The 13,945-nt window shown below is 46.1% G+C and overlaps 1 protein-coding gene and 1 pseudogene across 1 annotated transcript; one reads left to right on the top strand and one right to left on the bottom strand.

The window, feature by feature from the left end:
* Positions 1-499: 499 nt before the first annotated feature.
* On the top strand, positions 500-9,719 carry LOC136525083 (homeobox-leucine zipper protein HOX9-like; annotated as a pseudogene).
* A 1,846-nt stretch (positions 9,720-11,565) lies between these two features.
* LOC136536620 (glycine-rich protein DOT1-like) lies at positions 11,566-13,695 on the bottom strand. The gene is made up of 2 exons (XM_066528853.1): positions 13,198-13,695; positions 11,566-11,739 (listed from the first exon to the last, which is right to left on the bottom strand). The coding sequence occupies exons 1-2, from the start codon at positions 13,693-13,695 to the stop codon at positions 11,566-11,568; spliced, it is 672 nt and encodes a 223-aa protein (XP_066384950.1).
* Positions 13,696-13,945: the final 250 nt, after the last annotated feature.

The following is a 13,945-nucleotide window of genomic DNA, read 5'->3' as shown; positions in this document are numbered from 1 at the left end:
GAATGGCTTGAAGAGCAAAGAAATTCAAAACGGTGGCATATGTGTACGGTCAATTTTTTTAATAACCTATATGTAATTACAAACTTTTTTAATGATACACGTGTAAAATCCTCTTCAGCCAAACAGTTGCCCGGGATGCGGCCGCTATACGAAGTCCGCGCGCCCCACCTCCAGCCCAGCTTCGGGTAGGGCCTGTTTGGATGATGCCCTGGCCCCTGGCTGCCTGCCAGGCAACGCATCCTGGCCACAGGCGTGTTTGGATGAAGACCTGGCCTGGGGGCACCCGCCCAGGCAGGTCGATCCAGCCCCAGGCGCTGGAAATCGACGGCCTGGGTGAGGTGCCTGGGCCAGGCAAGATTCCTGGTCTTCAAAGCAAACAAGCCCAAGAAATCGGACGCCTGGCATTCTTGCCTGGCTTCTGAGTTGCCTGGCGGTCACCAACCAAACAGGCCCTACGTGCACCGAGTCCAGCTGCTCTCGTGGGCGTGTGGCCTTCCGCCCTCCCCCCGTCCCCCGTCCTCCGTCCTCAGCTTTCTCCACCGCTTCTGTAGTTCTTCTCGTGCGCCCTCACAGTAGACGTGCTAGGCTGCTAGTAGCGAGGAGTAGCTCGCTGCAGTGCTGCCACACTGTCTCTCCTCTTGCTGCTTCTCGCTAGCTCGTCTTTTGGCGCTCTCGGCGACTCGGTTCCTGTCTCCTCTCTCTCCTCCTCCTGAACCCGCTGGGTTCCTCGTCTGTCGTCTGCTTCTGTTTCGACGGGATCCGGCAACCCGGCGGGCGAGCGAGCGAGCACTGCTGGTTCTGGGAGGCGTCGCTGGGCGGGTGCCCGCGTGTTTTGCAGTCGATGGCCGAGGTTCCGGGCACCACCGCGGGGGGCCGTTTGCGCGGGGGTACGCTGTGACGCCGGTCAGTAGCTGGCGACGGTGCTCGTGCGTCTCTCGGTCGCTAGTGCGCGCGCGCGTGGAAAGCTGAACAGGTGACGGCGTCATTCCTCAGAGCCCCGTTTCGCGTACCTCTGCCGTGAGCCATTGCGTGTTCTTGCGATTCTTTTTTGTTTTGGATTTCTTGCGACTCTGTCAAACGATCTTTTTGTTGAGCTTTTATCTGCTTTTGCGTGGGAAACATGGGCGGGATAAAAAAAATGCGGATTTGAACTGCCGCTCATCTTTCGCGTTGAAGATTTTTGTGGCCTGCAATCTCGTCTTGCGTTGCGGAATCGTGTTGCTTCCAGCGTCGTTTCCCTCGGTCCCCTGTTTCCCGCCGCGGCTAATCGGCCACATTTGCGTGTTCTGTTTCTGCAGTGGCCGCCCTTTTCCTTCCTCGGTTTCAAGCCAAAAGCTGTCTACTTTGCTTACTTTTCTACGTTTCTTTGCCTGATGGATGGAGGGAGGGTTGTTAATTGCCGGCATTTATTTTTTTCAGGTTAAATCATTTCAGTCCAACACCGATTTCGTTGCAATCTCGCAGGTTTTGATCGCTGTGAGAAGGTGGAATTGAAGGTGAGCGAAGGGAAGTGGTGGTCGGAGGCGGAGAGGACGGCCTGCGTGTTGGAGCTTTTTCTTTCGGTGGTGCTCGGTGGCCGGGCAACGATGGCAGCAGCCGTAGCGATGCGGAGCGGGAGCAGCGATGGCGGCGGCGGGTACGAGAAGGGCGGGATAGGACACGGGCAAGTATGTGCGGTACACGCCGGAGCAGGTGGAGGCGCTGGAGCGGGTGTACGCTGAGTGCCCCAAGCCCAGCTCCGCGCGCAGGCAGCAGCTGCTACGCGAGTGCCCCATCCTCTCAAACATCGAGCCCAAGCAGATTAAAGTCTGGTTCCAGAACCGGAGGTGAGCGCCCACCGTCTTCTGTCAATTAGTCAGCAAATCTGTTGGAACTTATCTTCGACGAAGTGAATCTTGATGAATCCTTTTGTTTCTATATATCGTAATGATGCGATAGGTAGAAGTAGAACGGAAGAGTTATGATAGCCGTAGAAATTTAGCATGAACCCCCAGATGGGGGGTGTTGTGCAAGCCTGGTGTCTTCCATGCTATTCTGAGCAAATGGCCAAATGGCCAAAACGTAGTTTGTCTTCTTGATTTGGCGGTCCTGTACTATAGCCATGCTGATTCTTTTTGTCCGCTTTAGCTGAATTCTGCTTCCATTCTTTCATGGTATTAGGTGCCGTGATAAGCAGCGGAAGGAGTCTTCGAGGCTCCAAGCCGTGAACAGAAAATTGACCTGCAATGAACAAGCTTCTCATGGAGGAGAATGAGCGATTGCAGAAGCAGGTTTCCCAGCTGGTTCACGAGAATGCGCTACATGAAGCAGGCAGCTGCAGAATGTAAGCCCTGGTTTTGTTAACCAGAAGCCATATCGTGACATTTGTTTTGCATATCTGCATGTCCATTGCCTGCCTTTTGTTTTTCTCCTCTGATACCATCTCTTCACTGCTTACAGCCGTCATTAGCAAATGATGCCAGCTGTGATTCAAATGTGACCGCTCCTGCAAACCTAAGGGATGCGAGTAATCCATCAGGGTAAATAAACCAAAGCTTGCCGTGAAACTTTCTCACTTTAGTAGGATTTAATAACATACTTGTTTATACTAATCCTTTTTCCCCTTTGGTCCAGGCTCCTTTCAATTGCAGAGGAGACCTTGACAGAGTTCCTCTCAAAGGCTACAGGGACTGCTATTGATTGGGTCCAGATGCCTGGGATGAAGGTGGATTGATTAGTAACTTTAGAGGTTCCAATGTTCCATGCTCTGGCATGAAAATTAAGTTGATTGAAACATGCTTACGTTCGATCTCTTTTTCTGTGATTAGCCTGGTCCGGATTCTTTTGGTATTGTGACCTATTTCACATGGTGGCCGTGGTGTTGCTGCCCGTGCCTGTGGTCTGGTGAACCTAGAACCAACAAAGGTAGCTTTATGCTTCAGCACTTTGTTCAGAACTTGATATTACCTCAAGAATTTCTACCTGTTGATTTACATGAATACGCATTGAAACTCTTGTACCTGTATTATGCTATAGGGAATTTTTCATCCATACCACTGTTTGAGGTGCACTCTTCATCAACACCACCAAGCTATCCGATGACACGTGGGTCTGGTTCTACATGTCATTGAGAAGGCTGGTGGTATAGATGAAAGGTGTAGTTCAGGCGGTGATACAGACGATAATATTCCAAAGCTACAACTAAGCTTTATCTAGAATTATATAAGACGAGACTTAGAGAGGTTTTAAGTACCTCAACGCAAATTAAGCATTATGTGTGGATTAAGATTGTGTCTGTGCTTGTTTGGTCAATTAACATCTTTAAAACTGGTGGCTTAGGTGCCACATCAAAGTATTCTTTACCAAATATTTTGTTTATAAGTAACTTGCCATGTTGACATTGATCAACATTTTCTGAAACTTTTTGGACATACAGTTTGTAAATTATCTGGAGGTTTCTTATGATTGTTTGCTTGATAGATTGTGGAAATCTTGAAAGACCGCCCATCTTGGTTCCGTGATTGTCGGAGTCTTGAAGTCTTTACAATGTTACCAGCTGGAAATGGCGGGACCTATTGAACTTGTTTACATGCAGGTTAGCTATACTTCGCTGATCATTCCATTTGTTAAAGAATAATAGCGCTCTTATATGTAGTTTTTGGGTTATCCTTCAGATGTATGCTCCTACTACTTTAGTTCCTGCACGGGACTTTTGGACACTGAGGTACACAACCACTATGGAGGATGGCAGTCTTGTGGTGCGTATAGATTTGAACACTTTGTCTTTGCTTGACTTGTTAACAAGGTAAATTGCTGAAATGAATTATTGTTTACTTTGTGTGTGTTCCTGTATGTTTCAGGTTTGTGAGAGATCTTTAAGTGGTTCTGGAGATGGTCAAAGCGCTGCCACAGCACAACAATTTGTAAGAGCCGAGATGCTTCCTAGTGGCTATTTAGTTCGCCAATGTGAGGGTGGGGGCTCGATTGTGCGAATAGTGGACCATCTGGACCTTGACGTATGATTCCCAAATTCTACATGCTTGTTACACTGATGTTAAATTTCCTTCATCTAGTTACCAATTCAGTGTGACTGTATTTTACAGGCTTGGAGTGTTCCTGAAGTTCTTCGCCCCCTCTATGAGTCGTCTAGGGTAGTTGCTCAGAAGATGACAACCGCAGTGAGTTATTGCAACCTTTCCATATCTACAGTTATATCTGACATTCCATAATATAATTTGTAGCATGTGTAAAAAATGTCCACCTTTCTAATAACTCTTAAACCAATTTATATTGTATAATAAATTTATGTAGTAGTTCGAGGCTTAGTGTGTACAGAATCATATTGAGCATTTTCACATTATACACATAAGTGTTGAAATCTGGCTAATAGTGCTATCGTGTTCCAGGTTCTTGTTGTTTTTTGCTTTCTAGAATATAAATGAGATGATTCATGGACCTCAAGTATGTGGAGTTTGATTCATCATTCATTTATCACTGTGGGAGCTACTCTCCTTGAGGAAAGACGAACATCTATGGTTTATGTTTTCTGTTGTCTAATGTCTATACAAGTAGCTCTTATTTGCATTTTTGGAGTGATGGATTTAGGCCTTGCTACTGGTAATCTGGTTACCTCCTTAGGAGGTAAGACCTCAAAAAAAAAAAAAACAGCCCTTAATTTTTGAAAATATGGAACAACTAAATAATCAGGTAAAGAAAAATAAATTCCTAGGATCACAGCTTGATGAGCGCACATAAGTCTGCACGCAAATACATATTTTTTTGGTCCCCTCCCTGTTTGCTCTGAATGGGGCGCGTTTGGGACCGATTATAATCGGATTCCTAGACAGCTGACTGCGAGAATCATAAACAATCATGCCAAACGCCCTGCGGTACAGATGATTATTTGATTATTTCAACTGCGGTAGACACAGCGACTGCGAGAATACACTATCGGTCGTGTTTTTTTGTGCTGCGAGTTATTAGCCGCATTTTGGATACCGAAAAGCGCACTGCCGCACCGTGGCCCCAAACATGGCCATGATCAGGTAACGAAAAAAAGAAATCCCCCTCCTTCGTTTGGTCCGCATGATGAGCGCATAGATCCTCAAACAGATAAATATATGTTTTGCACTGACTTGAATCATGTTTGAGTACTAAAGCTGGAATCTGACAAAAGTACTAAGCCAATTTCATTTCTACTCCTGAACTCTGATCAGAACTGTACCAGTTTCTTCCCTTTGTTGTGGATCACTGCTGAAAAAATCGCTGCGGATCATGTTAGTTTTTCCTGTTTAAAAATTGTTACGACTAAGTCACTACTGATTTTTTTCATGTTACAAAAATAAACATGTTATAAACTACTTTAGATCTCATCCACGTCACATTATATCAAAATAGGTAAGTTAGATCATGCATGTATATTAGATCTAATAGGAAGCTATTTTCCTTATTTCTCCTATTACCGCCTAGGAGGTAATAAATGATAGTTTGCCTATGTAATTTACACTGTTTGTTGCTATCAAGGCACTACGGCACCTCAGACAAATTGCTCAAGAAACAAGTGGAGAGGTTGTATATGCGATGGGGAGGCAACCAGCTGTTCTACGAACGTTTAGTCAGAGGCTGAGTAGGTGAGTCTTAGATAACGATATTACTCTTGCATCCTCAGCACCTTTCTTTGGGAGGAGCATGCTGTTTATTATAACATCAATCTTATTCGCTTCTAGAGGCTTTAATGATGCTATAAGTGGTTTCAATGATGATGGTTGGTCCATTATGGCTGGAGATGGCATAGAAGATGTTATCATTGCTTGCAACTCGAAGAAGATTAGGAGCGGTAACAATCCTGCAACTGCTTTTGGAGCCCCTGGAGGTATCATCTGTGCTAAAGCATCCATGTTGCTGCAGGTGAGAGTGCACTAATTTCACATAAATTAGTTACCCGTTGCTATATACTACTGCCTATAATAGTTAGCTTTTGGAGCCCCTGGAGGTATCATTGGGGCCTAAAAGTATCGAGGCAATAGTTCACTTTTAAATCTTGATATGAATATATTAAATAGCTAATTTGATGCCATACGAGAAGATCTAGTATCATGAATTGATGAATTTCATTTGGCTGTGACTTATTTTGCGTCTGCGCTGGGTTCTATATAGTGGTATTGTTACACTAGTAGTTCATCTAAGTTTTGCTTTGCTGGCCTTTAACGGAAACCATAAATACTGGAAGTTATAGTCAAGTAGATGAAAGTGTCTACCCTTGTGAACAATCTGTTGGTTCATTCAAATATATAGTTTGAACAACCTGTTGGTTGATTAAAATATATAGTTGTGTCCTTACATATTGTTGTTTCATTGTTTGTTATTTCAGAGTGTTCCACCAGCAGTCCTTGTTAGGTTCCTGAGGGAACATCGGTCTGAGTGGGCAGATTATAACTTCGATGCATATTCAGCTTCAGCGCTGAAAACAAGCCCTTGTTCCCTTCCTGGGTTGCGGCCTATGAGATTTTCTGGGAGCCAGATCATCATGCCCCTTGCTCACACGGTGGAGAATGAGGAGGTAATGTTCAGTTCCTTCCGTGGAAACTTTAAGACTTGCTGCAAGTGCTGTTATCTTTCACGGTCTACTCAGTATTGGAAATATTTTAGATTTTCTGTTGCTTACCATTAGAGATTGTATAGCCTAACTACCTGTACAGACTAGAGATTGTATACTTGTAACACAAGTTGTATGAAGCTATATATATTAACCCCCTCCCTCTCAAAGAGTGGTGTTGCCCATCTGTCTCTCTAGATGGTACCATGAATCTGGGCTCCCATCCACTTCGACTCCTTCCGCTGCCTACTTCCAATCCTAATCTAGCGCTGCTGTTTTTCTTTCTGGTCATGCTTGCCGCCCTATCCATGCCATTGCATCCCACAGACCCACACCTGCGTTCACCTTCCCTTCACGCCGCGTCTCTTGTGAGTGTGGCCACCGTCCTGGTCACCACGTTAGCACAGCCGCCACTAGCCACAAGCCTCTGACATCATCAATGTATGAGATCGCCGCCGCCCCATGTCCTCGTAACATCTGCATCGACCTGTCCTGCCTCATCTATGTGTGTCACCGTACGTGTGTTGCTGCTGCACCTACGTTCACACACCTCTCGGCATGTCCAGCACTGTGGCCTTGTGCCTGATCTGTGATCGCATGGCATGCTCACCTCCTGCATTATATTTTTTTATGTGTGTAATCAGATTTAGATCCAGATCATAGTATTTGGACAAAATAATACATAATTTACAGGTGTGAAAGAGAAATTTATGTGTTCTGCTGCATTATATTTTTTTGATGCGTGTAATCAGATTGTTCCCTATCATAAATATGCAGATCTTAGAAGTTGTTTGGCTTGAAGGACAGACTCTTACACATGACAAGGGCCTTTTATCAAGAGATATCCATCTGCTTCAGGTAATAATAATAATCTGCTTTGTAGGGTTTTCACGTGCAGTCTTGTTGCCGGCTTGCTACAAATTGGTGCTAACATAGTTACAGTTAAAACAAATCATTACTAGGACTAATCACTTGATACATATGGAATTTTACCGTGTCAATTTTAGGGTATTGATATGCCTGTTGGATTTCTCATTTCTTTTGAGCCATGCATAATTATAGTATTGTAGGACTCCCTTATAAAAAAGAACTATCAGAATCTCTGAGTTGAATATTTTTCAGCTTTGCACTGGAATAGACGAGAAATCAATGGGATCCTGCTTCCAGCTTGTCTTTGCACCAATCGATGAGCTTTTCCCTGATGATGCTCCATTGATTTCTTCAGGCTTCCGTGTTATCCCGTTGGACATAAAAACAGTTGAGTGTTTCTTTCTTCTTTATCTGTTGGAGATAAAGTTTGTGCTCATTTACTTGCATCGCCACTGTAGTCATGCCTTGTCTTTTCTTGCCACCACAGTAATACATTTTTACATGTCTGTTATCTGCATTTAAACCACACTATTTTTCCCCACCTTGTTATGTTAGTATGTTTTCTATTTTCGCACGTTTAGCTTTTAAACATCTTTATCTTCCATTCCACAGGATGGACTATCCTCTGGAAGAACGTTAGATTTGGCCTCTAGCCTTGAAGTTGGTGCAACCACACAACAAGCATCAGTGGATGGATCTCATGATGTTTGCAACCTGCGATCTGTGCTGACAATTGCCTTTCAGTTTCCCTATGAAATACATCTCCAAGATACTGTTGCAGCTATGGCCCGTCAATATGTTCGAAGCATAGTCTCTGCTGTTCAAAGAGTATCAATAGCTATTTCTCCCTCCCAGTCTGGCTTGAATACTGGGCAGAAGATAATTTCTGGCTTCCCTGAAGCTGGAACACTTGTTCACTGGATTTGCCAAAGCTATCGGTAAGTGTATTTGTCCATTTTAGGAACTGAGCCTAGCTCAGATGGTTAAGGCCCTAAGGGTGTGGATGTATGCTCACCACCCAAGTTTGAGTCCTCTTCAAGGCAAATTTGGGTACCCTATTTTCTTCTTATAAAGCCACTTAGTTGTTCCTAGGTCTGGTTGTGCATTGGTCCACTTTTTTTTTTTCTTGAACACTGCAGGAGACCTGATTATTATTTATATTAAGAAGAAACATTGGTCCACTTTTGCTCGGGTCCTATCCAAAGAATTGTTTGTTGTAAGGGGATAATGCATACACGGTAAGTGTAACATGGACTTGTATGAATGAACTTTCTTCTTGTTTGCAGATATCACTTGGGGGTGGATTTGGTCAGCCACTCGGATCAAGCTGGGGAATCACTACTGAGAATGTTCTGGGATCATCAGGACGCTGTCTTGTGTTGCTCTTTCAAGGTAATTGTTTCTCTGTCACACGTGTTTATCAAAGCTGGTTGGTCTTTTGTAGGGATGTATTCTGATTCCCATCTGTTTCTGTAGAAGAAACTATAGCTAACTTGACATGGCAAGACAGACTTTTCTTGGCTCACATGTTTCTGTCCTATATTCTGTTAGGAAAAGCCTGTGTTTACTTTTGGCAACCAGATGGGAATTGACATGTTAGAAACAACTCTAATTGCTCTACAAGATCTCATCCTGGACAAGATCTTTGACGAGCCTGGTAGAAAGGCATTACACGCGGAGGTTCCGAAACTGATGGAACAGGTACATCTGCTGCTCTCACTGCCCAAAGGATGGCTGTGTCATGTTTAGGTGTTGGAAACAAATAATCGAGCTTTTCTTCTCTGTTAGGGCTATGCGTACCTACCGGCCGGGATGTGCTTGTCTGGGATGGGCCGCCATGTCTCCTATGAGCAAGCTGTTGCGTGGAAAGTTCTTGGTGAGGATGGCAACGTACACTGCCTCGCCTTCTGTTTCGTCAACTGGTCCTTCGTTTGATGCAGTCTAGGCGCCCTGTGCAAACTCTACGATCAGCATCCATTTTTTGCATTCTCTGTAGATGAGAATGGTACGGTGTTGCTGCTACTGTTAGCTAGGCAACGGCTTGTTCAGGTAGTCTTGGGGAAAGCCAGTATTGTAAAGATGTTTCTGCCTTGTAAATTTGCGCTCGTTTCTGCTAATTTAACCCGCTGAACTTGCTGCTCTTTGTTAAGGCAAGGCGCTCGTACTTAGCTTGGGGTCTGGATGGTGTACGTGAAATTATTTGTGAGATTAAAGGCAAGGAGCAGTGACAAGATGACTTCAAGTCATTTGATGTGCCTCAATTAAGAGTTTGACCTGACTTTTTTTACGAAATCCCTGATCTCTTTCATATTTTCATCCATACAATTGTCGTAGTATATAAATAACATGAACATCCAGTATACATCCGACATTCGTATTTATTCGTTACACCTTTTTGAATAGAAGTCGTATGGCTTGAATTAAGCAACGTCCGTAGATCTAAAAATATAGTAACGAAGCTTGGTGATCTTCCCGCAGAATAAGCAGGAACCTCTTTTGAGCCGAAGTCATATGGCCTGAATAAGCAGGGCCGCCTGGACGGGAGCGGGAGCCGCAGAGCCATGGAGGGCCGAAGCCAGGAGGCAGGAGCGCGGCCGCCGTCGCAGACGCGAGCGGCGCCACCGCCCCCTGCTATCTATCGCCTCTCGAGTCGAGTCGGAGTGGGGAGCGGCTACCATGTGCCTGCGACTATTGCCCTAAGGCCTCTCCTCTCGATGGGCCAATGCAGACGGCCCAGTCCAAGGCCCACGATTCTACCAAGGCACCAGCAGCCCGCACCGCTCGACCATCGACTTCAACCTCGAAATCAGAAGTTCAGAGCGGCCTTGCAGTCTCCGCGTCTGCGCTCTGCCAGTTGCGCTAGCCACCTTTGGCCCAGGGGTTGGAATCCCGCCCGAGGGGAGGTAGGGCGACCGCCCCACTTCGCCCTATGGCAATAGCGGATCCAGGATTTTAAACATGGGGTACGCACCTAAGCGATGCAATTTTTATAATGATATAATATGACAAGACAATGACGATAAAATAGTTAGGTGTACGAATTTAAGGATACAATTCGTCGACATTCATGCAAAGATAGTCATTCCCAATGTCATGAGAAGCATATTAGTTCCTCGGCATCAGCTCCCACTTCGAGGCCGGAATTAACCGGCCCTGGTCTCTTCCTCCTCTATGTTACAAATGTACGTTGTGTTTCAGATGTTATTAGAGGTATATTGCAAGTGTTTTATATGGATGTTGCAAAAGTAGATCGGTACGTTGTATATGTTACACGTGTTTTAGAGGCATGTTACAAGTGTTTGTTCAAAATATTTTATCGATTTTAGACGTATGTTGCAAGCATTTTTGATCTGAATGTTGCACATGTTTCTTTCAGACATATGTTACAAGAATATGTTCGAAATGTTTTAGTTTTTTTTGTCTTATGTTGCAAGTGGTTTTATCTAGATGTTGCACATGTTTCACACATATGTTGCACTGTATGTTCCAAATATTTCATCTGCTTCAGACTTATGTTGCATTCAAGTGTTTCATGTTGTAAGTGTTTCGTGTTTCAGAGGTATGTTTAGAGAGTCATGGGGGCACGGTCTAGGCGTCGGGGGAAAAGACGTGGTGAGCCGAGGTCCGACAGATAGGGCGCACGACGCGCCTGGCGTTCTGCGAACGGGGCGTGCTCGTCCTCATTGGGCTCCCGGGTCTCGCCCGCGTGGAGAGAGGAGGGGGTCAGGGGGAAGGAATGGCGAGCGTTGCCGGGGTGTGTGTGCGGTGCGCGATGAGGTGGACGGGAGCGGTGTAGGCGTGTGGGGGTGGGGCGAGACAGACGAGGAATGAACGTTCGTGTTCAGCAGCGATACGGCGCAGCGGTAGGCACGGGTGGGTGGGCTAGGGCAGCAGCATGCGCGGGGCGTCCGGACGTCTAGACGCTAGTAATTCCCTTCACTATTTTTATTTGATATAAAGTGTTCTAGATATTATCTACTTAATATTTTTACAAAAATTTTGGGGTACTGCTGTACCCCCATGCATCTACAGTACATCCGCCCCTGGGCCTATGGTAGGTCCGCCTCTGTCGTCATTAACCTGATCTCCATTCCCCTGTTAATTGTAGCTCATTGGATGGTTCAATCCACTTGCTCAGATTTTCCAACAATCCAGTCCACCACTCGAGTCCTCAATCGCCACCATGCTCCACGTTGCTCCACGTCCTTCCCGGACCACTCGTGCAAGCCTTGAGCATCGTGGAACATATCGATCGCACCTCCACGCGATTTTCTTTTACGAACATGACTCTGATACTAATTGTTAGAGTGCACAGTAAGATCCAGACTCAAATGGTAACTGAAGAACGTGAAAGTATAATTACCATATAAGAAAATAAGTAGACGAAAATAACACCAAGGCACGTTGTTTTTTAACGAGGTTCGGCAATGTGCCTACATCCTCGGAGCATGACTACGGGCCCTCCTCCCTATAAAACAACAACTATAACGGCATATGGGCGCTCCCGTGGCATCGCCACCGTCCAAACCAGCTATCAAGTCATCTCATGGTTACAACAGGGTTGCCTCATATTTGTGGCACCCTAGCGTACAGGGTTCGACTCCGACTCTATCTAGCCCCTAATACAAATTAAGTCATAGCATAACCAAACTGTAGACATATTCGAGACATATCTAACACTAATTAAGTTTCTCAATGAAATCATCTATCCACAATGGAAACTGCATGCATAACTCTATAGAAATGAAATCAGTATTGTCTTCCAAACCATCATCGTCCTGTTTACTTGGGCTTGCTTGGCTGATAAGCTATGTCTGAAAGTACTGTTGGCTTATTTAGTGAGAGAGAAAAGTACTGTTCGTTGGTTGAAAAAGTATGGCTTATAAGCCAAACAAGCCCAAGTGAATAGGGTGCATATTTTTGTGATCTACAATATCGGATGATTTGGATTCGAATTTGCTTCACTAACAATAGATTTGACTGCATGGGTAGATCAGCCACTGGGACCGCGGGAGGGGGGGAGGGGGGGGGGGGGCTCAAGCCCCTCCTACCTCGGTCACACCACTAGAGTCGTTGCTTAGTCCCCATAGAATTTTTGGCCATTAGCGCTAGGGAAGCAGAAGCAGGGGCATGGGCAAACATAGTAAAACTCCTTCAGAAACATTGGAATCCTCCACAACGGACAATAATCCTTTCTTTAGGGTCAGATATGAACCACATATGTAGAGATAACAAAGCAGACAACTCACCCAGTATGCAGAGCTCGTGTTATGTTGTTTCAGAAAGATTAATAATGTTTAAATATTTCATATTTCTTAGCGCTGGTGAGATCCACTTTAGCACTTTTAGGAAATAAAAATTGGAGGTCATCTAAAATCTTTGGAGAGAGAATGGTAGAGGGGACCAAGAATCTAAGAATTCCGAAGTGCTAGGATCTGAATTACAAATCTAGAAGACTAGAATGATTTAGTCTAAAACTACCAAGCGTGCGCAGTTACCGAATTTTTTATATTTTAGCTCATTTTTTGAAAGTTTCTCACAAATAGACCCCTGGCGGAAAGAATTCAAAAAATGGACCCTTAGCTCGGCGTCATTGATGCTGACGCCGAGCTAACACGTCTTGGTGCCAGCGTCTTTGGCGCTGAGCTTCTGGACACGGTAGATGACATGGTAGTGAGCTCGGCGCCAGTCACTCTGGCGCCGAGCCTTTAATACCTATGGGCCCCGCGCCTCTCTTCCTCTCCCTCTCTCACCCTAGCAGAGCCGTCGCCGCCGCCGCCGCCGCCTGTGCCCTTGCCTCCACCGGCCGCCTCGCCTGAGGCCACCCCGCGCCGCGCCCCACAGCCGCGCCGCCCTCCCGCGTCGCGCCGCGCCGCCCTCCCGCGCCACGCCGCGCCATTGCCCGTGGCTGGCCACCTGCGCCGCGGCCAGCGGCCCTCCTCCTCCCTCCACCGCCGTCCTTGCCTTGGTCTCCACCGCCGGCCTCGGCCGTGGCCTGCCTTGCCGCCCTCCACCGCCGGCCTCGCCCCGCCTTGCCGCCCTCCACCGTCGTCCTCGCCCGTGGCCACCATGCCTCCCGCGCTCGTCGAGCTGGACTCGCCGCGTGGAGCCCCGGCCATCCTGTGCCCGCCGCGCGCCACCGCTATCGTCAGCCACGCCACCGCCGACGCCGCCACCTGCAGCGCCCGGCCGTGCCACCGCTGGCCCGGATCATCGGCCTGACCCACGCCCATCGTCTGCTGTGACTCCATTGACGTCTGTGGATCAGTCGTTGGAAAGGTAAAAATTATGAATATGCAATGTACCTACTTAGTTGGCATTTGTTATTTACTAGTTAATGTGATGACTCAGGTAGTTGATTTAGTTAGTGATCTAGTGAGATATATATGTCGTTAGATAGAAACATAGATACATAGGTACATAGATATAGTTAGATAGCTACTTAGATATGTAGTTACATATTTAGTTAACTACATATGATCTAGCTATTTAGTGAGTACA

This window comes from Miscanthus floridulus, chromosome 2 (assembly GCF_019320115.1).
Source record: "Miscanthus floridulus cultivar M001 chromosome 2, ASM1932011v1, whole genome shotgun sequence".
NCBI classification, from domain to species: domain Eukaryota; kingdom Viridiplantae; phylum Streptophyta; class Magnoliopsida; order Poales; family Poaceae; genus Miscanthus; species Miscanthus floridulus.
The sequence above is the reverse complement of the archived record's forward strand: the minus strand, read 5'-3'. Positions and strand labels throughout refer to the sequence as shown.

Excerpts from the sequence above, each read along its gene's own strand:
- LOC136536620 (XM_066528853.1), bottom strand. The coding sequence starts at position 13,695 with ATGGAGTCACAGCAGACGATGGGCGTGGGTCAGGCCGATGATCCGGGC. Across the intron at positions 11,740-13,197 it reads GCGGCGACGGCTCTGCTAGG|TATCAGAGTCATGTTCGTAA; the intron begins GTGAGAGAGGGA and ends TCTAACAATTAG.